Below are 23,019 nucleotides of genomic sequence, written 5' to 3' on the forward strand. Positions count from 1 at the left end.
CCCCTTCGCCGTCCGTTTTTCCGCGGACGGCATAAATTTCCGCTCCGAGAAGTACGACGCAATGACACGCGAGCTTTCGTTCGCTTATTTTTTTTTCTCTCTCTCTCTCTCTCCTCCCGCGTCTACCCTCGCGAAATCGAGCACGAGAACCTTATCATTGGGATAATTCGATAATCGCGTCGCACCTTTCGGAAGGTCGCAATGTACAGCTCTTATCGTTGCCATTCCAAAGTACAGCGTTTGTTGCGAAATATAGATTTTCTTATCATGAAGCGTGTTCACAACAAGAATAAAAAGTTCAAGAGGTAGTTATTATGCGTACATTAATCTCGTAAACATTTTAAATCAAACTATTAATTATGTTAGTTTATACAGATCTCGTTAAAAACACAGTTATTTGTTGTTTTTTCACCTGATCGTCAGAAATTCGTTAAAAATCTCGTAAATCTGTTTTATCTTCAACTATTTGACACATAAGACAAATCTTCTCGGTGTAAAAAACCAAAAATAAATTTAAAACAAAAATCACAGCGCGATATTTCGAGCGAGATTTTTTTTTCTCGACGAAGAGACGCGATTTGAAATTAAAATCTGAGTGTTGAGAGAGCGAAAAGGGCACGGCGAAATTTGCTTTTCTCTCTTTCCTCTCGACGCGGAGCAAAGTGTACATAACAAAAGCTTCCGGATCAATTTTCTCCCGTTTTCACGAGCCTAAAAAAAATTTACCCTCTCTCCTACACGCAGTCTCCTTTTCGCTTCGGGCGACATGCGAAAACGTAAAATTACATTGAAATTACCCCGACAAAGAGATTCCGTTGACATTGTTCCGAGTATTGAAGCTTTTTGTCGATAATTTCAATTACGCACGGGCAGACCAGCATATAATAATGCCCTCACATTTACCATCAAAAAACACTCAATATCTTCAACGTGTTGCGCGTAGAATTTCGTGCGGCACGACTGTGCACGTTAATTAATAAATATAACGCAATTAAATCAAAGCATCTGATGAAAAAAATTTGAGCGCGCCTTCTTCTCTCTCTCTCTCTTTTTCAATCTTCGAATCGTTCCAGTCGTCTAAGCGACAGATATAGATATTCAACACGCTGTTTCCGAGGGCGCCGATAAAAATGTGATTTTCGTCCCGCGAATATCGCATCGCGCGACGTAATCTATCGGTATAAAATTTTATTGACGCTCCTTTTCCTCTATAAAATCGTTGCCGCGCAGAAGTAAAACGAGCCATTTCGAAAAATTTGTCAGAAATCCGTTCGAACACGTATTTCGCGATCCAATCTCGTTTATGAGGTTTTCAAGACGCAAATTAAATAAATAAATAAAAAACTATCCAAAATTTCGATGAGAGCTCGCGGCAATTTATTTGAGCCTCCGAATTAAAAGCGAATCCACGTCCTTACGATAGATATCGCGGGATATCGCTCCTTCTTGCGGATCTAAACGATAGGATCGGAATGTCCGATAAAGTGGTCGTTAAAAGAACAGTTTCAACCCCGTTTTCCTGCAACGCTTTATCTGGCGCGAGAAAGAGGATCCGGAAAACGTTCGCTATTTTCTCACAGCGAACCATTTATTTGCACACGCGCGTCTACTTTACACTCGACCACGTGGCGCGAAAAATACATTGACGCAAAATGTAAATGCAATAAAAAAAAAGAAAAGAAAAAAAAAATATATATATACATCACAACATTTTCCAAGATAATATTAACCCGCGACCTTTCGCCGTGCGAATAAATTGAACGTCGCATTGCGGAGTCACGTGTTTGATTCGCAATCGAACATGATGTATTCGCAGACAAGATAAATAAAATATACAATAAAAAAAAAAAAAGAGAGAAATCTTATCCGTCGTTCTATCGAGCAGCGGGAAGGCGCATGTGAAAACGCGCATTCTCCCTCTTTATACACAAATGCAGCTAAAGCAAATATAGCGTTTTCCTTTTTCTCGCGACTCTTTCATTTTCCTTCATGGTTTCCACGCTTCGCGCTTTACATATCTCGACGTCTCTCGCTGCTTTAATAAACAGTTTATAAATCTCGGGTGGCGCCAACTCCACTTTTTCAGCTCGCTTCCTACGCCCGTCGTATAGCCTACTCCGAATGTGCGACCAAAAACACACAGACGAACGTATTTTCCTACCGCATGTGCGCGCGCGCCTTACTCATCTCCGGTTAAATATGTGTTTCAAAGTTCTTGTTTAGTTCTCGATGGGGTGCTTTTGTTTAAAAGTTATAGCGCGCGCGACGTCGGAAAAACTTTTCTATCGGAGATCCTCTTCCAAGAAAAGAAAACAATCGTCCACGTATAAGTCGAAAATTTGTTTCGATAGAAAGACGCGTTCCTGACAAAAAAATCACAGAGAAGTTTTACGCACCGCAACGACGAGGTAAACCAATCAGAAAGAACAACGCGCGCGAGTGTCGATTTAATTAATGTCGATCAATTGACGTACCCATCGTCGAAAGAAGTCCCACGAGAATCCCAAAGCATGTTCACTGTGTAAAAGTACTTGTGTCTCTCTTGACACACGAGTGGAAGGAACCTTGCGAGCGCACGTACGAACGACTACTGAAAAGGTGATAGGGTTCGCGGGATCCGTCATGCGCTCCTGGCTCGATTTCGGCCGCTGTCGCGACTCCATCCGGACTTCATTCAACCACAAAGGGGCTTCCCCGTTCTATACGCCCGCTTCCGCCGCGCGCGCGATGCCGCTTCCACTCGTTAAGTCGCCCTTGAAACTTTGCGCTATTCCAACCGGATCGCAAATCGCTCGGATATTCAGCAGCAATTTTTCCGAATGTTTTCTAAATGAGTTTATAAATAAAACAAAGAACTCCAAACCGTGTGCGTATTTGTTTTTTCGATCTAGCATTTTTTAAAAACATTTTCCCTTCCTCTTTTATCATGAAGTATAATTTACGCCCGACACAAATGTTTATACTAAAAAAAAAACATTTGTTGACGATTCCGTGGTGATAAAAATCCATGCTTTCCTGTCTGTTATGCGATCGTATAAATTTCTCGTTGCTGGCAACGAGTTTGCGGACAACGGATCTAACACGTAAGCAAGCAACATTGAGATCTCCGCGGGAAAGAGAACTATCCCGAGATCAAGCAGGACGAGTTGCAGCGTTGGGCGAGGGATGGAGAGAAGAGGAAAGGTCTAAGGTGGCCGAGAAGAACTTGGGTTTGCCGAGCGTCAACGGCGAGAGAGCTCGGGCGACTAGAAGCTCTCTACACCTGGCGTGGCAGCTGCTCGGAATCGTCCGTTACCTGGTTCGACAGCACCTGTTCGGAGATTGCGTGCTGCCACGGGCCTTGCCAGAAAGGCCCATAGCAACACATGTTGCCCGTGAATATTCCCGCGCGCTCACAAATGACGAAGGACAATCGGAAAGGACTGGAGAAAGCAACTCTGGTATTCTGTCGGCTTTCAGCGAGAACGCGTCTTCGTTTTAAATATTTCAGTCCGCACTTTACTGCGCTCGATTTAAAAAATACATTGCGCGATAAAACAAAACAAAAAATATTGCCTCATATCGTATGACACGCTGATATTTTTTTTTTTTTGTTCAGCCAGGAGAGAATGTGAGAAAAAATCTATTTCGAAACAGCGAGAACATCGAGAAGATGAAATTACGAATAATTCGTGCAATGTGTCTTTTAGAGATTCGCTGCTGCGCGAAAATGGCGCGACAAGTGTATTTCGCGTGTTTTTAACATCGTATTCAATTAAGCGTGCAGTTAATCGAGGTTTAAAAGTGAAGAATATCTCGCGTGTTTCGCCATGACAAAACGAGACAAATTTTTGTCTCGCGATAGGTAAATATCGTGGTTATTTGCAGCGCGCTCGCGCGGTCCTGTGCGTGTTACATTCAAAGTAGAAGCACACACGCAATTTATTTCGGACGCATATATTTGGCGATACGAAACGCCGATCACGTTCGGTCGCAATAACATCTATCCATCTAATTACGCGATAGAAATTGATCCGCAAATAGCATTCGCGCGAGCGAGTTCGTTGAATCAATGCGCGCTTTATCTGACGTTCCCGGTTGCCAGTCAGGATATGCATGCGCGCTAACACAAACATCCATTTAAAACATATTCACGCGCAGGTGTATATATAAATTAATATGTAAATTTCAACGATATTCTTTTTCGATGTGTATACCGAAACGGTCTGCTCATTACGCAAAGCACGTGAACATCCATACATACAATTTTCTACGGGCAGAAAAACCATGGAAATTTTTAGTCTCTGCAGTGTGTAAAGCTTTGTTTTCTACTTATTTCGTTCCCGACATGCGCCGTAGACAAAACGGCGTCAGCGGATAATAAAGGCATCGCGTGTGCATAATTATCTGGTGTACCTTCCTGGAATTAATTTCGAGTTTCGCTGGAAGAGACTTTTTTTTTTTTTTTAACTCGCCCTCCTCTTTCCCTTTTCCCCCGTACGTTAACTCCGGTACATCGCCCTCTCTCTCGGTTCGTCTGTTAAAATGCACGAAAGTTGCGCGACTTCGCTCAAAACGAGACATTGTGACAAGAAAAACACACGCTGCTGTGTGGCGCCGCGAAAGAATGCGACAAGAAAAGTCAGTCCGTCAGAGATACGCTTTTTTATCTCGATTTTTATTTTTTCCAAACGCGCGTGTCTTTGTGTAAATAGGAAAAAACAAAACAATAAAACAACTAAATTTTCTTGATACACTCGCGCGCAAAGAGAAGTCGCGAGATGTTGCGTTAAAATGTTATCGCAATTCACACCGATTTTTTTTCCCCCTCTCGGTTGAATCTTGCGCGGAATTAATGCGATCGGTGATACGCAATACGCATCGAGATAATGACGCATCGACAAGATGAAGATAACTGCGACGCGAACGAGGCTACGCAATTTCCGTGCTTTGTATGTGGATTACACACACACACACATAGGTTGTAATAGATACCGCAGCACGTATATTCGCGCGACAGAATGCGCGCTTTCCTGATGACACGCACGTGTGGTTAGCACGCGAAGATCTGAACATTGCGAGCGCCTAATCATCGGCTACCCAAAGTGGACATATGGCGTTGCGCGTTAGAACGACGTTGTACGTTTCTACGATACTTAAGCCCGACGTTCGATACGCGAACTATATACACACACGCCTATTAACTTCTTCCCCGGAAAGGCGGAAGAGATCATGTTTCGCAAGCGCATAAAGTGCGTACGAATGACGAACGTGCGTTAATCTCGCGCGCGCGTTGCGCAACGCGAATTGACGATTCCGGCTCTCAAACGGCGAAGCATCGGCGCGTGTTATACACCAAAGAGCATTTTTATCTATCGGGCTGACGTGATCGAACACGCTCGCTTTGACGCACGGATATGTACAACGAATTCTGACGTTTTATTATCGAGCGAGCGAGCGAGCGAGCGAGCAAACGATCGCGCACACGCGGGGAAACCTTTGCAAATTTAAACGGACGCTCTCCGAGATGGAAATTTTATCTCAATTGATAGGTCGCGTATATAACGTCGAATTTTGCACGGTTGCAACCGATTGTCACGTTTTTCTCTCTTTTTCTCTTTCTCTCTTCTTCTTTTTCGTAGTATTGTAACAATGCGGTAGTTTCGATCACACATTTAACATCGAAATTTTCGTGTCTGCATTGTATCAATCGCAGTAGAATATTTATAAAATTCCGCGGATGTGTAAAATACGTCGGGAATAGTCGACAGATTAATTGCGCGAAAGATACGACAAGCGCGAAAATCCATTAAATATAAATTTCAAATTCGATTTAATATTTTAAATGTTTATTCAAATATTATTTCGGAAATGTTAATATAACGCGCGCACGACACATTTGTTTAAAAAAGCGAAGGAAATAATTATCCACCGCGAACAACAAAGACTTGATCAAAAGACCGGCGCGTCGAATCGATTCGATAATTTGCTCGTTCTTTGGTTTTTATAAACACCGCGCACCGATTACTCAGACTTTCTGAAACATTCAAAGTGTGTATCGTCGTGTTCGCATTATACTCACAGATTCAATGTATGCACATTCGCGCAATACATGTCTCGTGTGTCACACAGCCGCGCTTTGTGTCGCGCATATTTTCTCGCGGCATCTCGTATTCTTTTCACATTCTTCGGACGTCGTTATCAAGAAGTATCCCCGTCCTATCAGTTATTCTATTTGCATGAACCTCTCGGGTGCGCCATCGGGAATTCACGGGTGCTTCTCCTAGTTGCAAGAGCGAATGTTACGAAACGACGAGCTACGAATGCGAACTTTCAGACACGAGGCACGCGCGCGCAAACGTTACCCGGAGATTAAAGGGACTTGAATGTGTTTCGTGTCATTCACGCGCAAATGCGCGTGAAATTGTTCCGCGCGCATTGTCAATCGGAATCGCATCTTGCCACGCCGTGTATTATCGAGCGAATGCGAACTCGAGGGTTTAATTAGCGCGGTAATAATTCGGGCGCGCACGAATAACGGTCGATCGATTTCGACCGTTTATCGTCATAATAATTCTCACACCGCGCGTATATACCGATTTTCGCGTAAAACGAATTCGCACGCACGCCCTACAACATGTACATATATATATATATATATATATCGGTCGCAAAATAATTCACACGGTGAATAGAGCGAGGTGTGTCGACGTTCTCGCGCGACAAATTTACAGCAAATTGCAGGAGCGCATTTTGACGATCCCACCGATTTTTTTTTTTTTTTTTGCGCTTGTACAAGATCGACCGGCGAAAAAACGTTTTTCGTTCCGGCGCGATCGGAAAGAATAGAGAACTCGGGACAATTGCGCGTACCGTGCTCGCGCGGAATAATAAACAACCCGTACAAATCCTTACCTTCTCGCTCCGACGACGGCGATCGAAAAGCCGCACGTTTTCTGGCAGCGCAACGGAATCCTAGATGACGCCCGATGAGAGGAAGAAAAAAAAAAAACCCCGAGAGCGCGCTGGAATCCCGTTCAAAATCAATAAAGTTACCCCTACCCACAGAGACCCCCCCCGCGAATCGAAATAAAACGACTCGGCGATGTCGCCGAGTGGCGGTGCCGTGTCTTCCGCCTCCTCGTTCCGAAGGGGGTATAAAGGATTTGTCTGACTAGCGGCGGCTGCTTTTATTATCTGACGTCACACACACAGCGCTTTTTTTTTTTTTTTTTTTTTTATCAACAAAATTCAATGAACATCCCCGCGTTCTTTGAAGTACATTGCGAATCCGTCACACATTTTGTGATTGCTCATTCAGTGTCGCCGAATAAACGAATATTCGCCGCCGTGCTCGTGGAATTTCTCTCGTCCGAGAAAAAGCGTGTGCTATGCAATTTGCCGACTGAAAAGATCATTGGAGAGTTTATAGGTTTCTTTTTTTTTTTTTACGCTATTGTAGGAACGTATACGTTCCTACGATAGCGCTTTACAAAATTCGATTGTTCCCGGACTCTTCTTCTTCTTCTTCTTCTTCCCTCGAGCGAAATGTTTAAATGTATTATCCCAACGCAGCAGTTAACTAAACTCTAATAGACTAAATATCTCCGCCGCTGCTCTTCACCGTGGGAGGATGTTAAGGCTGACGAAATTACGAATAAGTTTCACAGCAAATTGCCAAACAACGTTATTCCGCGCTGCTCCGGCGTACACAGGCGCCATATGGAATAGCTCGCCGAATTCTCGCTCGCAGAACCGAGCACGATAAAACGACGATGGAGGAAAATAAATAAATAAATAAATAAATTGAATTAAATATCGCAATAACCGACTATATAACAAAAAAAAAATGTATCTCGCGAAACGATCGCTGCTACGCCATCATCGTGTTTCGTAATCATCGACCTTTCGAATTGCACGTAACATCACGAAATCGCTGGAATCACGCGCGAGAACAAGCGAGAAGAGAAACAAAATCGATCGGTCGAGCGAAAGAGACAGAGAGAAGGACAACGGAAGAAAACTCTACTCGAGTCACGACACTCAAACTCGAGCACTCGATTCCAGCCAGGGGGGATAGACAAAAGCAACGTCGTCGGTCGATTCGGTTTTGTTTCTCGCGGAAACGTAACGAGCCACTTGGCCACGTTGCATATTTCAGAAAGAACCCGACTGGCAGACCAGTCGGGCCGAGGCCCTTCGCTCGGAAAACTCCGGACGAGTATGAAGCTCGTTATGTAAAATCGAGGCCACGATGTCGGGAAGAGATTGCTAATTAAAGGAAACTCGATTGTTGTGCCGCTTTGTGTTACTCGCCGCGTAAAAGGAGAAAAGGCGGATATTCTCCTATCGTTGCTAAATACGAGTTTCTAAAAAACGCGTATCGATAATTTTATCTCACACACCGCGCGTGCAATTTGCACGACATATATTTCTCTAACGTTAATTAATTTTCGTCTTATTCGTGTTAATCTTATTACGACGTGCACGAGAGAGAGACGAGAAAATTTCATCGCGCACGTAATATCAAACTCTGCGAGAGAAACAATAAGTACATTTATAAAATAATCTTACTTGGAAGTTCCAAAGCGCTCCTGTGTCTCACTTTGTTAATAAGTTAATATACCGAAGTCTTTAAACCGATCGCGCGATGTTTGTGTTCATCGCAAAACTTCGCAAATCGTCTCGGCGAATCGTTAACGAGATAAAAAAAAACTCGAGTTACTACAAAGCTTCGGATATAGTACGTACTTCCAATCTGTTGCACCATCGCTTTGACGCGTCGCATTAATTGAGAAGTTAAATATGCGCAAGGAAAAGAGAGGAATGACGAAGCTCGTCAAATGACTTGTAGTTTAAAGATGCAAAAGGATTCGCGAGATGGTTTTTTTGTTTTGTTTTTTACTTTGTCACTTTGATCGCAAAAGATTTGAATTATTATTTTACTTGTGTTTTTATTTTTGTTTTTTTTTTTTTTTTGTTTCAACGCTCGTTCACCTTTCGTTCTCGATTTCCAATTCGCGCTTCTCGACGGCTGCTGATTCCCGCACGAACTGACCGTTAAAGCCTCGTAACTTTATTGCAAAATTGCACCATCGCGAAACATGCACAACAAACTTGCTCGTCGAGAGAGCGCGGCAGAAACCGCGTTATGTCATTTTACGAGTCGTGACTAATTAACGAGTGACTCACCTCACGGAGCTCCTTGATCTTCAGACCTCCTTTTCCGATGATGCAGCCCGCTTGGCTCTGGTGCACCAGCATGCGCACATCGATCTCGTCGCTGCCATGACGGGAGCCGTTCTGAAATTGCGGCTACAATAAATGGAAATTTTAGTTGCCTCCACTTAGTGAAAGTAAATCGCACATTTTGTTTTGACGAGCGCAACATTATCGTACGAACGATCACAGAGCCGTCGTGTATCAATTTTTGCGGAATTGCGGATTTCCGATCAAATTTTTTCGTCTTCTATTTTTTTTTACCGAAATTACTTGAATCGGAATCGAAAAATTACACAACAACCACCTCCAAAAGCGAATACACGAACACACAAAATAATTAAAACAAAATCTTGTGACAGAAATAATTTAAACGCTCACCTCTTCCAAATTAGGTACAACTTCATTCAACACTTGGAGAACAGTGGGCAGGTCCGAACTGATGGTGAGCACCCTAGAATCAGAAGAACCCCCAGAATTACGCCGGCCCGTTTAAATAACACACCGGTGAGGCGTGATTCGCGTTTACGTGCTATTTGATCATACAGAGAGAAAGAGATCCCGTGCGAAATGACGTTCGTGCGTAGTATAATAACGGATACGCGTTCGCGCATGTGTTAAAAAAACATCAACCAGCGATGCTGCCTAACTTCCCATTTTCTTTTCTTCCGCGTGCATACTTCGGCATCACCCGTTAACGGCCGCTTCGAACCGAGCGGTACAACCGATGAAATTCCTCTTTCCCCTCTCGACGAAATATAGTCGAGAGTAATTAACTGGGTGCGGGTCGATCGGAGCTGGATGCGCGTTCGTTTTATTAATCATCAGCTTTCCGGTCGCGCGCGCGGTTCCGAAACATTACTGTTTATATTTCATAAACATATGTTTAATCCTCGTATCAACTACATTTTCGCGGTGACATTTAACGATGAATAATGCGCGACGCCTACGCATTAAAACCGACAAAAATTTAATGAACGTTCCACGGATTCGCGGATGCACATCTCGCACCGGAGTGTCGGTCACCGCAAACCGAACGCCATTATGCTCGCCATTCATAACGCGGATGCGACCGCGAAATTAACACCGTTCTTCGTTAATAACTCCGCAGTAAATTTCCGGATTAACCTGTCATCGAACGCGCGCGCGCGCACACACACGTCGCCTGTGTTTTTCCGGAAAACGCACACCGAATTAATGTTAGCGAAACGAGTCAGTGTTTGTTCGTCGCGATTAGTTCATTTCATGATAATTTTGACGATTAGTTATACGCGGTAGGAAAAAATCAATATATATTCGCGAGTTTCGAGAACGCGCTCGCGTGCAATCGCGACAACGCTCGACCGTGCTCGATTCACTCTCTTCTCCCTTCTATTTTTTCGACCCGCATTCATCCAGCTTCAATCACATCGCGCGCGCGTCGATCGGAATGATCGTGTTTTACGGGAGCGAGTTATCGCGCGCCGTCTCGCGAGAGAAACGCGGTCCGATTCGCCACCTGCACCGATTCGGTCGCTTCGTTTGTTGAATCGTCGCTGGCAAAAAAAAGAGAATTAAACAATTCGAAGAGAGAAAGAGAGAGAGAGAAAGAGAGAGAGAGAGCGAGAAGAACCCGAATATCTTCCCCATCTTCGCGGTGAGAAAAACGTGACATTTATATTTGGTTTTTTGTTTCCATCTCTCTTTAAAACGTGCTTCATTGTTCGCGCGGGGACGATTATTTTTCTTTAATTACTTCGATTTATTTGTTCCAAAAAAACCAGATAATCGACCGTTTACTTGCGTTCTTCCGCCATCTATATATTTTACGTATTCATTTCGAAAAAGGGGAACGAGATATCCGTTTCTTCCTCTGCGGCTTTAAAAGTTGCAACCGCGAGTTCCCGCTCTCATCACTCCTCACGATTGAAAACAAACACGGAACTTTTTCGGGGACGACGACCGGCACGAATCCACCCCCATGTGTGCGAGAAAGATTTCATTTCTCTCTTTTTCTCCGACGCAACCCCTTCCCACCTTTAATCCTCACGTCGTCCACTTCCGTTTTCCTTCCTTCGTTATAACGAGAGTCTCCGCGTATCTTCCATTCGACTGAATATATCACGAACGTTTCTCGCACGTACTGTTCTTTTTAAACGTTCTGCCTCGGTTTCCGCGAGAGAAGCATCCGGTCGGCAATTTAACTCGCGAAGTGATCGCGCTCCTGTCGCGAAAATTATTTCCTTCCTGTGATACCGCGGACACAAAGTGTTCGTTTCTCTGTGACTTCGTTTAATTAAAAATCCTACGCGTATATTTAAAGAAAAAAAAAAAAAAAACAACAACTACTACTACTACTACTACACATGTTAATTGCGTTCAATTTGCGTTAATTATTAGAGCGCTCTTGAGAAAATCTCGAGATCGATATTCTCGAAAGAGTTGCCCCATCACCTTGCTTTCCTAGTTGAACCCATTTCAAGGACAAAACAGGATAAGTAGTTACACTGATCGACTCCGACTGATGGAAACCGACGAGATCGATTAGAGAAAAGTCGAGAGAGATATATATATATGACAGAATCGCCGATATATTCTAAAGGTGAAAAACGGCAAAACAAGAAAGTGACACGGTATGATGAATACGGTTACGGAGAGAGATGGTGATTGATCGAAATTCACCCCCTCCGAGAGGACCGGACACACGAAAATCTACGCAGAAAGCTACAGATCACGTAACACTTGAACACATCGGTCTACGAGAGGCAAGAAAAGTGAGAAGAGTTTTAAGGTCTGTGAGATAACGCTGAAGATTTGTCTTTTTACGGAACGGATTCGCGGTTTCGGTTGAAAAATGCGAGAACGATATAATCCGGCGGAAAAATTATCATTATCATTATCATTATTTTTTTTTTTTCGAAAACAATATCACGTTTGAAACTCACGTATAAAAATCATCAAACGCCAAAAAGTTAATAAATAAATATTACGATATCGCTCTTCTCTTTTTTCGTCGAATGTTTCGATTGATCCACTCGAGATTTTGCTTTGTTCTGGAAATCGTCCGATATTCCTAAAGTCCTGTGTCTTCGTTCTCATGATTATTCGAGATTCTTCTTCTTGGAAGTTTCTCTTCGTGCGCCTCGGCGAAATTCCCGGCCGAGGATCGTGTGACCGCGAATAGAAGTCGCATTAGGGACGTTTTTCGAGGAGAGCTTTAACGGCAGCGATAAAAACATTTTATTGCCGTCCCAGAACGAAGATAAATTTCCAGTTAATGCCCCCATGTGTTGTGTGCGCGACATAATTTCGTAGGAAAGAAAACGGCGGGTGTGTATCGAGGCGTGACGACGATATTTAAACGCAATTCGACGATAATCGAGCGCGAAGAGACAGAGACACGATCGAGCGCGAAAGACAACGACCGTACGCGAGTTCATTACGCAAGTTTGAACTATTATTACGCTATTATATGAAAGTGTTCTCTCTTTGATGGGATTCGCATAAGCGTCGCGGCGATTTAGTTCACAGAGAAGTTGATAATGACTTTCGACTTAGCGAGTTAATTCATCACGCCGGAATATTTCTAAATGGGACAACCACTTATCGGAGCCGAATATCTTACATCGAGGGCGTTTTGTCGCGTTGAAAATTACGGCTTAATTGATCCACGGAACGGAATATTCCGAAGTTGCCATGTACATGAAATTCATTCTTCCTCGCAATTTAATCGATCGAAATGCAACATTATTTTTCGACGTATATATATATTTTTTAATATTAAAAATTTTACAATTTTAAAAAATTGTTTTAATATATCATAAAAAAAACGTATTTTCAACGCGATAAACAATCGGCAATACAGATCCGGCTCTAGAGCCGAGTGCGTCACATACCACATATATTAGCTTCCGTGTTAGCCACATATTACAGACACCGTTTGTAACATATTCCCGACATCGTAACGTGTGGTGTATATAACGTGTGTGGGTGTCGAGTGATATTCGCACGCGTCTCATTACGTGGCGCTTGCGCAGGAAAAAAAAAAACAAAGAAAAAAAAACTTACTGAAAACAAGAAGAACAGCGCGTGAGACAGGAAAAAGACAGAAAGAGACAGACAGAGAAAAAGAAAAACGAGTGTAACATGACAGTCGCTCGGAAAATCAGCGAGATCCTCGTTATACGCAGAGTTACGCTGAAAAAACACAAATGTTCTCTCTCTAAAAAAGTTTTAAAGACAAAAATTTGCAAACAATTTCTCTGCGTCTGTCCTCGCGTCGCACAGTTTTAGAAGAAAACGCATTTTGGCGATTGCAAGAGCTTGATCTCCATCAATCTGGCGCTAGAATTGGCGACGTGTTGGTTTGTTATTTTTTTTTTTTTTTTGAAATCATTTTTGATTTTTTTTTGTTTTTTTTTTTTGTTTTTTTGTTGCGCGGATTGAATGGAGATTGGATTAAATCAATCTGTGATTCACACGAGTGGCGCGAAACGGCGCGAGAGTCGCTGCGTTCCGATGCGACGCGGCAATGCACAAGCGACGATTCATGCAACCGCGTGCCAACAGCAGGTGCAGTCACGAGCTGCATCCAGCGGCTTTCACTCGTGTCGGCCACGGTTTCTCATTCGAAGCCGTGCGAAGGAGAACGCTGCTTTACAATCCAACCGAGACTTGACTTTTTTTTTTTCGCAGAGTTTTTACTATTTTAACCCGCGAGAAAAAATTCTACAAATTACAAGCGTACAATACGAGCAAAAATTAGCGTCTGAGAGAACACGCGCTAGAAAAACGAAAGAAACAGAAACGCGGAAGTAGACAATGTATCGCGAGAGTGAACAGTCGTCGCGATTAGCACGTAAATACACGACGGAAAGAAAAAAGACGATGTCACAGAAAAAGAAAGAAAGAAAGAAAGAAAGAAAAGAGAGAGAAAAGACATTAACAGAAATAGACAGACAGACAGACAGACAAAATGGATTTTTTCTAAACAGACAATGAGACGGATTGACAGTAGAAAAGAAAAGAAAAAAGTAGTAGTACATAAACTATGTAGAATAGAGTAGTAGTACATAAAATATAGATTACGAAAGGTGAAAAGAATAACGGTGTAAAAATAAAAAAATAAAAAAAATAGATTATATATAGAAAAAAAGAGAGAAAAAGATAGAGAGAGAGAGAGATTCGTTTTGTCACGCCAGGTTTTCCGCAGGCGCTTCAAATAGGTAATATACCTCGTAATTAGAGACAAAGAAAAATAAGAAACATTAAGTAGTTGGTGTTGGTCATTACCGTTCGGGTCCGGGGCAATCGGGTACAATGATTGAGGCTTTGTACTGTCGATTGGGCCGTGGTGGTTGGTGGTTGGTTCATTGGTGGTTGGTTGGTTGTTGTCGATTGTTGGTAGGGTCGTGGTGGTCCATTTGCCGATTGAGTCGGGGTCCGTCGTTCCGGGCAGGGCAACGGCAGGGCAACGGCAGGGCAACGCCATAGGGGGCAACGCCGGGGTTGGGGCGGGGCCAGGGCACAAATCATCAACCAAGTTAGACATCACGTCTGACGGCTGAATTAATTTTCGCGGCTTAACCTCCTAACAACAACCCTCCCCTCTTCTCTTTTTTTTTTTTTCCACCCGCGCTCCGCTCTACGACAAGAATATTACCCACCCACGTCCTACAAGCAACCCCTTTAACACGGATCGGCTGCGAAGAGAGCGAAAAAAAATATTGGCAAGTCGGGGCGATGAAAAATCGTTGTTAACGAACGACAACTCGTTCGGCATCGCGCAATTTTCGCGAGGATTGCGGCGTCGCGAGAAATTGACGTGTTTTATTCGTCGACGTCGGCTGCGATTATTAGATTTAAGATTTCGACTCTCGAGAACGGCTGATTCTTTCGCAATGTGTGTACAATTGACGAGAAGGGAACTCTCGCGGAGAGTTACAGCGGAGTTGCTGCTCTTCTTTACGAGAAAAAGGTGCTTAGTCGACAAACGTAGTACTTGTATCATCCGGGCAGAGACCGCGAGCCACTATCGCTCCCTCTCTCCCTTCTTTCCCTCTGAGCTCCACCCGAAGCTATTAAGAATTCTGAAGGCACACTCGAATAATTTTCCTCTCCCGTCGCGCCAGTTAATTGACGTCACTCCGCGCTCCGACAACGGCCCGAGGAATATTTCAATTGCTAACGAAGCGCGCTAAACGCCTTTAACCAAGTACAAGTTTTTAATCTTTAAACGAGAAGAAGTTTATTAAGCGTTCCGTTGAACCGCGTTGCGGATTCCTAAATGATACAAGCGTTTTCCGGAAAAACTTTTATCTACGCGCGGTTCCGGAAACTTCCGCGAAGAGAGGCGGGAACACGCCGCCGCAATAAATGCGCAATAGTTCCGTCGAGTTTCGCGCGAACGGAAATAACTTCGCGCCCGGCGATGAAAAATCGCGCGATAACTTTTATTTTTCCCCGATCGTTCTTCTTTGAGAAATGTATACACACATCGCGCCCGTGTATCCCGTCCGCGTATAAAATTCCGTTCGATTTGTCAATTGCACATTTAAAAATTTGTTTCCCGTGCGCGTACACGACTTTTCAATATTTTTCAACGCGCAACCAAAGAGCAGCCGTCAAACATCGAGTTTTCTGTCGCCCATGGAAGTTTGCCGAAGCGTCCGCGCGCGCCGCTCGAACCATGAAACTCCACAAAGCGGCAGGGGATTTTCGCGTAAAAGAGGGTCCCGCAGAAAACCGCCAGGAGAGCAGCGCAAACTAGAAATGAATCGCTAAGAGATCCTCTCCGCTCTGGCTTCTCTCGGATACGGCACTTCTCGGGGAACAATGGTAAGCGGATTGCGCGCCATTTGTCGAGTAAAATAAATTTAAGATACTTATTACATTAAACAACGCACAGCTCCCATTTTCGAGCTATTAAATTGATTAATCGTTATTATAATATAACCGACATAATAATTACGTCCTACGTGTATTTATTCTGTCCGCTGAGTCGTGTACAAATTACATTAATTAAAATCCAAAATTGATTAATTAACAACACGGATAATATATATCTATATAAATCGATTTGATTGTACATTCAATATATAAGTAATTTAACACGTTCGCGCTGCCGTGCGTTTGTACTTATATTTGTGCGCGACGATTATTCTTATGAGAAATTGACGTAACAATGACGCGTGAATAATTTTTTTACTCCATTTTCCGACGACGTAAAAAGTTGTCTTGCATCTTACATTGGCAGATAACTGAGATTTTTTATTGATATCACCGCATAACTACGTCAAACAAAATTATTAAAAATCGTAATGATTGCGACTAACAATTTTTCCAGACAAACAACGACAGGGAACGTGTTAAATCTTTTTACGTAATTTTCGTATCGCACACACACAAAAAGCAAGAATTATATTTCATTCATCGATCCGAGAGCGAAACAAAATTTCAATTATTGTCCCAAGAAGTGCTGTATCCAATCTTTCCGTCTTGGGACACGCAGCCGCGTGGAATCTCAGAGGTGGTGTTTCTCGCTACTGTGTTTTCTCGTGTTTGTATCCCGTTTGGAAGACGCGGACCGTGTGGCGTGGGCCCATCGAGTTTGGAGGACGCGTTTCGCGTGTCGACGGGTATTTAAAAACACAGTAATCGCGAGAAGCTAGTGCATCCGAACGAAGGACGTGCGTGCGCACGGAACGTTTCGGAACGAACTGAACGTGCTTCGTTTCGACGTGCCGAATATCGTTTAACACAGTCGTTAATTACGGCGTATAGGTGTTCGACTGATTAACAACGACAATCGCACGGCGATTGAAACAAGCGACGTCCTAAACGCGCGAGATATCCTCTGGAGATTTTCTTCCTCTCCCCTCCCATCCCCCATTCCTCCCTCAAGTGCATTTCAATATTGCACAGCGACTAAAAAGTGCGCAAAAATCCCCATCGAGAGCCCTCCCCCCCTCGCTATCATGACCTGAAGATAATAATGCAAGTAACGCAATGGTATATCGCAATCGCATCGCGGAGTTTATTATTGGCAGTTACGAACACACAGTCTCATGGTGTGTCTCCTTCGCTTTACGAGCGAAGGTGTGTCATCGACATCACAGAACATCGACTTACATTTTACGCGATGGTTGATGATGAGATAAACTACGTGAAAAAAAAAAAAAAATCGGCAGACATCTAATCACACATACCCGAAATTCTTTTTTAGAAAATTCTTTTCTTCTCTTTCGGCATATAAACTACTATCAAACTTTAAAATGATATCTCGTGAGAACATTGTTTCTCACACGCGAAATACGATATCTGCCGATTTTGCTGGCTAATGAAGTTGCGATAATACTCGCCGTCTTTTTTATTTGAAGCTTACAACTTTTTTTTTTTTTTTTTTTACTAAGTCCGCTGAATTGATTGTGAGTCACTCAACGCTGACAAAGTAGCTTTACGACTCGTGAATATTAAGAATAAATGTATGTGCTGCACATTCATGTACTCATTTGGTTCGAAAAGCAGAGCGACGAGTCTCGGTCGCTTGTCGCATAGGCACGATCAAAAGAGAAAGAGAGAGATAGAAAGAGAGAGAGAGAGAAAAAGAGAAAGAGAGAGAAAAGGAGAGAGTGAGAGAGACTCGACGTGGTTTCTGGTTAACGTTGCACCGAAATAGCACACGATGTATCGATCACGCGCACGAACGAGCGCGAGAGAATTCGTCCACCATCGTCGACTTTACCTTCGTCATGTTGAACATAGGAGGACGAGTTCTTTCGCCATCGATCAATTTTCATTGAAATATATATATATATATATATATTATATAAATATTATACAATCGCGAAACTAAAATCGGATCGAGCGAAGGTACCAGCCGAAACGAAAGGCCTTCGTTCAACCAAGAAAATAACGAACGGTTTCTCATGAAATATTGATACACAAAAAGATGTACATACGCAAGAGGCGTGGAAAATTCCTCCCGCGTGTTTCAAGAACCAAATGCATAATGAAGCTTGTACGCGGATACGGCGGCGACGGTCTTTTTGGAAAACGACACGAGCACCCGGGCGAAACAAATTCTCGCGACAAAGCCTTTTGCGCGCGCGCGCGCGCGTGCGGCTCCCTCGCTTTTGATACAAATTACATGAATCTTCACATCCGTTTTCCGCGTGCCGTAATAACATGAGCCGTAATTATTTTAGAGGACAAACGAGGTTAAAATGTTCAAGGGCGAGCCGGAGAGAGAAAGAGAAAGAGAGAGAGAGAGGAGAGAGAGAGAGAGAGAAAGAGAGAGGTAATTACGTTGCCCCGTTAAGGGCACTCGTGTCATCGATCCGCATACATGTGCGCAAGATAAGTTTAAATGCAAAAATTGTCAAATGCAAAGTAGCCCGCGATTTAATTGATAAAAATTTTGCTACACGAACAGCAAGCCGCGCGGCGAGAAGTCGCTGAGGAATAAACTGATGAAACGAAACGAAAATGACTCTCAATCAACTGAAAATTTGATACGTAATGTAATTAAAAACTATAAAACATACGACGTATGTATTTAATAATCAGAAGATCGGAAAAACAGCGCGTTTTCGTTTTACGCGCGAAAACGCAACGCAAGAAAATTCCTTGGATATTATTGATACAGTTTTTTTCACGATCTTCTGTTTGATTAATTTGTACGCGATCCTCATCTTCCGTTCGTTTCCGCGCGAGAACGAAGACGAACGAAGGACGAAGAGAACAAAACTAATTTGCGAAACTACGAACGAGCGGAAGCCTAAACGCTTACCTGACTTCTGAGTTTCGTTATGTTCTGGCCACCCTTGCCGATTATCGAACCAGCAACCTGCAACAGAAAACAATCATTTTGACAACAGGGAGCGTCGAGCATAGTTTTACGATATTTGTTTTTTTTTCTCGCTAAATATTAATTTTCGCGATATCTCATGGCTCTTTTTCTTTCGAGTGTTTAATTAGAAAAAAAAGAAGAGAAAAATAAATAATAAATCAAAAATACGATAAACAAAATTACACTTCCAAATATTTATCTCCACTTCCACCGGTGTATTCGGTGAAACTGGCACAATAAACCCATCCCCCGCGTGATTTGTCCGCAACTTCAACCAGAAGTTTCCACGCGGCTCGTTGAGAGTCGCAACCGGCAACGGTAAATATTTATTTTAAGCGAAAAATGTACATCTCTGCAAGTGAGATAATCCGTCTCGGGACGGATAATGAGAATGAAATACGGAAATTCCACTTGCCCGAGTCTCCGTTCCCAGTTGCGCCACAGCATTTCGCTTTCTCCGCGAGTTCGTCCGATGCTCGGCGATAAAGACGTGTATTTCTTCTAGTTGGAGTTTTAAATTTTACCTCACAACTTCCGACGTGCGCGCAACGTAGCGTCCAGAGAAACGCGACTTCATTGTGGTTTTTTTTTTTTACTTCTCGTAAAAAGTGAAATAATTTTCACACAGAATCGTCGTAAACGCGACCGCGCAAACGTGTCGAATTAAAATCTTTTTGCCGGATTCGTTACGCCACGCGAGTTTCCCCCCCGGGGGGGAGGGTTTTAATGACAGATTCATCACGTAGTGACAGTTAATTAAATAACCTCCAACATTGTCCGGCGATTAACACTTTCTCTCTCCTCCGCGAGGGAGAGGCTCAAGGACGCGCTTCGATGCGCGCGGGTTGTACATTATGACGCGGTGACGTAGGAATGCAGTTATTTATGCAGTAAAGCGCGCAGATATATATCTTCATCCCGACAATGCCGCGCGTTTGTCCTTCGCCCGACGATGATAAAACTTTGCAAATGAGAAGATAAATTAATCTCGCGAATTTATTCTTCAGGGCGAATTCTCGATTATCAACCAACTTTTTCAACAATATTTTTCAAATAATCATAAATCCCGCCTATTGTAAGCGCTCGAGTATTCAACGTGCAGTGCCCAGATCGTCGTCCCTGACGCGCTCGAGATGACGTAGTCGATTTAACGTAGGCTTCGATCGCGATCGAGCGCGGCGTTGTTCGTGCCTGACCGACCGGATCGCAATAAGGCGTCCTCGTGGCGGCGATTAAATCGCGCACCACCACCACCATCACCTCGACACAGTGGTGGTGGACACGTTGTTCTCCATTACGAAATTAACAGACGCGATCGTGCCACGGCCGTTCGTAATGATGTCACGAAGCCAAGATCTTGCCATCGTAGCATCGAACGACGATGCGAACGTCATGTTTCGCGAATCTCCTCTCGCTAATTTATCACGGACAACTTCGCGATAATTAAGCGCGGTAAACACAACCGCGACTTATTACACCGCCCGACTCACCGGCTACGCCGGATATTATTTCACGCGGCGTTGACTTTTTTCGAACGTTCGCGTGTCGAGACACGGCACGATGATGACGTGCTTATCTTCGCTCCCACGAGACGATCGGTCATTCAATTCAATTAAGCTTATTAACGTGCACGGGGGCGCGAACTGTTTGCAGGATTATGCGGAGCACACGGCGGAAGTATTTTAATAATTGAGCGCATCGTCGATGTGTGCGAAATTTGCGCCTGAGTCATTTTAATATAATTAGCGTCAGTTTAATATTAGCGAGAGATCGAGGTTTTTATTTTATTTTATATTTTTTCTAGGTTTCTGATAAAAACCCAAGTTGAAATTTGAACATTCGAATTTAAACGTGCGAATTATTGACAGAATAAAGATATCGATATTATTTTTGCTCGTGTTTGACCCCATTTATTTCGTTTCGATGTGATTCTGCGAATATAAAAAAAAAAAAAAAATTGGTTTTAAATAAAAATCAGAAAAGCGTACCAGAGCTCTCACTCTAAATCGTTTCGCAATAAAACTCTAGTCGACGAAGCAGTATATACGCCGAAAATACGTCGAACAAAAGCGAAATCTAAGAAACGAGCGATGCGTTTTCCCCCTCGCGATGCTACAATCAATCATTATACCGAAGCGAAAGGAGGTATATACAGAATAGACCTCGATTCGCGATATTACTTCTCTCTCGATGCCCTCGAAAGCGGGCGGCTGCAATCGCGATATTCGCCTTCTGCGTCTTATTGTACCGCGGAGGAAACGATGGCGCAAGAAATATCCGCCCAGCCGAGAAGCATCCGGCTCGGCGATGTATCGGCGGCGAAGATGGAAGGGTTATAGTTCTGAGGTAACTTCTCGGCGTCGAAGAAAGAAAACGAGAGAAAGAAGAGGGAGAAGCGCAAAACTCGCCTTCGCGATGCGAGCGAATTTCTCGTTAGCGCTGTAACTCGAGAGTTTTCGCGCACGAAATATTCCGGGAATTTTTCCCGCGTGTGGAAAAGAAAGCGGACTATTGCCGAGAGAGAAACCGATAACGGTTCGCCGAGCGTGGCGACAATGACCGGAAGAGCTCCGGCTGTTCTGCGACGGAGCGGACGTGCCGGAGCTGGTCCCTCGGTTGTTGCGCATATGGGAACCGTTACCGTCTTTGACAGTCAACCAGCGCAAGCGTACAATAGCGAAAATCGACGGACTCTCGAACACGCGTGACTAGAAAATACAGTTGACCCAGTGTACGGCGGGAGAAGCACGTGGGAAGCGCGTCCGCGACGTCCACATTGTGCGCGTTTATGCGCTGCTCGTCGAGAGCGAGGCGTTGCCGTCGTCATTTCTGAAACACCGAACACGCGACAGCTTCCGCATTCCTCGAGCACTTTCGTGACTAACGCTCTGACCAATAAATAATATAAGACAAAAAAGAAAAGTCTAAAAAATTAAAAGGTAAAAGATCTCAAACTAAATTTTTTTACGTATCGTCGCGAGATATGTAAATTTTTCATTTTTTCCGATATTGCTTTATATCGATCGACGCTTACCTTACTGGGGATGAGAAGACGGAGCTCATCGTCACCTTGTCGATAACGCTTGTGAGGACTTGTCGGACCCCCGGAACCTGTCATGGCGCCTGCCTCGGCCTCTCTCTTCATTATTTCTGAAACAGACAGAATAATCTTTCGTCAGAAAATGAGTCTCTGTCTCTCTTTCATCGCGGAAAACTCGTTTCGCGGGAGAACGCAGCAACAATGAAGCGGTTTAAAGTTAGCTTGTATAAATCGGACGCGCTTTTATCATAATTCGGAACAACGTCGTCGTCATCCTCGCCGTTATCTCGTCTGCGCGACGTTAACAAAAGCGGCGCGCGCGCTCGCTCGCTCGCTCGCTTGGGGGATTATGGATCGTAAAAGGTGGTGATAAATTAACATACGCTCCCGATTCCGTTGACGTTCGCGTGGCCGCGGCGGCTTCCTTGACGAAAACGCCGGATAAGTGCAATAAAACGACGGCGCAATATATGCGCACACGTCGCCTCGTAAAACGGGTTTTCTCATTCCACCGACGTCATTACAACGAACGGGGCGATTTAACGGACAATGAATTACTATGCCGCGCATAGAGTCCATCCAGTTCCATAACGCGCTAATGTATGTACGGAATTTATGTACCTATTTATGTAGAAAGCAACCGACAAAGACAAACGACGCCCATGTAGGAATTGCCGACAGACTTCCAGTAATACTACTAGGCCAACAATGGCCCAACCTTTATAGCCGATACTCGATATTGACAATTGGCCCAGTATTGTCCCATTTTTGTATTTTATAACAGCCCAATATTGGCCCGTTTGTTCACCAGTGTTCGGCATTCATATTGGGCCAGTATTGGCAAGAAGACAGGGCCAATATCGGGCCAGTATTGGCAAGAAGACCGGGCCGATATCGGGCCAGTATTGGCAAGAAGACCGGGCCGATATCGGGCCAGTATTGGCAAGAAGAC

At 43.8% G+C, this 23,019-nt stretch overlaps 1 protein-coding gene across 1 annotated transcript in view; it reads right to left on the reverse strand.

Moving 5' to 3' along the window:
• Window positions 1-23,019, reverse strand: part of LOC109855802 (heterogeneous nuclear ribonucleoprotein K) — an 86,866-nt gene that overhangs the window by 20,921 nt on the left and 42,926 nt on the right. Inside the window, exons 3-7 of the mRNA XM_020430408.1 lie at window positions 22,062-22,177; window positions 18,968-19,024; window positions 14,470-14,513; window positions 9,580-9,652; window positions 9,172-9,294 (exon numbers count right to left, since the gene is read on the reverse strand). Of these exons, the coding sequence (XP_020285997.1) occupies window positions 9,172-9,294; window positions 9,580-9,652; window positions 14,470-14,513; window positions 18,968-19,024; window positions 22,062-22,172 (408 nt within the window). The 5' untranslated portion in view covers window positions 22,173-22,177. The remainder of the gene's footprint in view (window positions 1-9,171; window positions 9,295-9,579; window positions 9,653-14,469; window positions 14,514-18,967; window positions 19,025-22,061; window positions 22,178-23,019) is intronic.

Source organism: Pseudomyrmex gracilis, unplaced genomic scaffold, assembly GCF_002006095.1.
Source record: "Pseudomyrmex gracilis isolate BER0280 unplaced genomic scaffold, ASM200609v1 scaffold_99, whole genome shotgun sequence".
NCBI lineage: Eukaryota > Metazoa > Arthropoda > Insecta > Hymenoptera > Formicidae > Pseudomyrmex > Pseudomyrmex gracilis.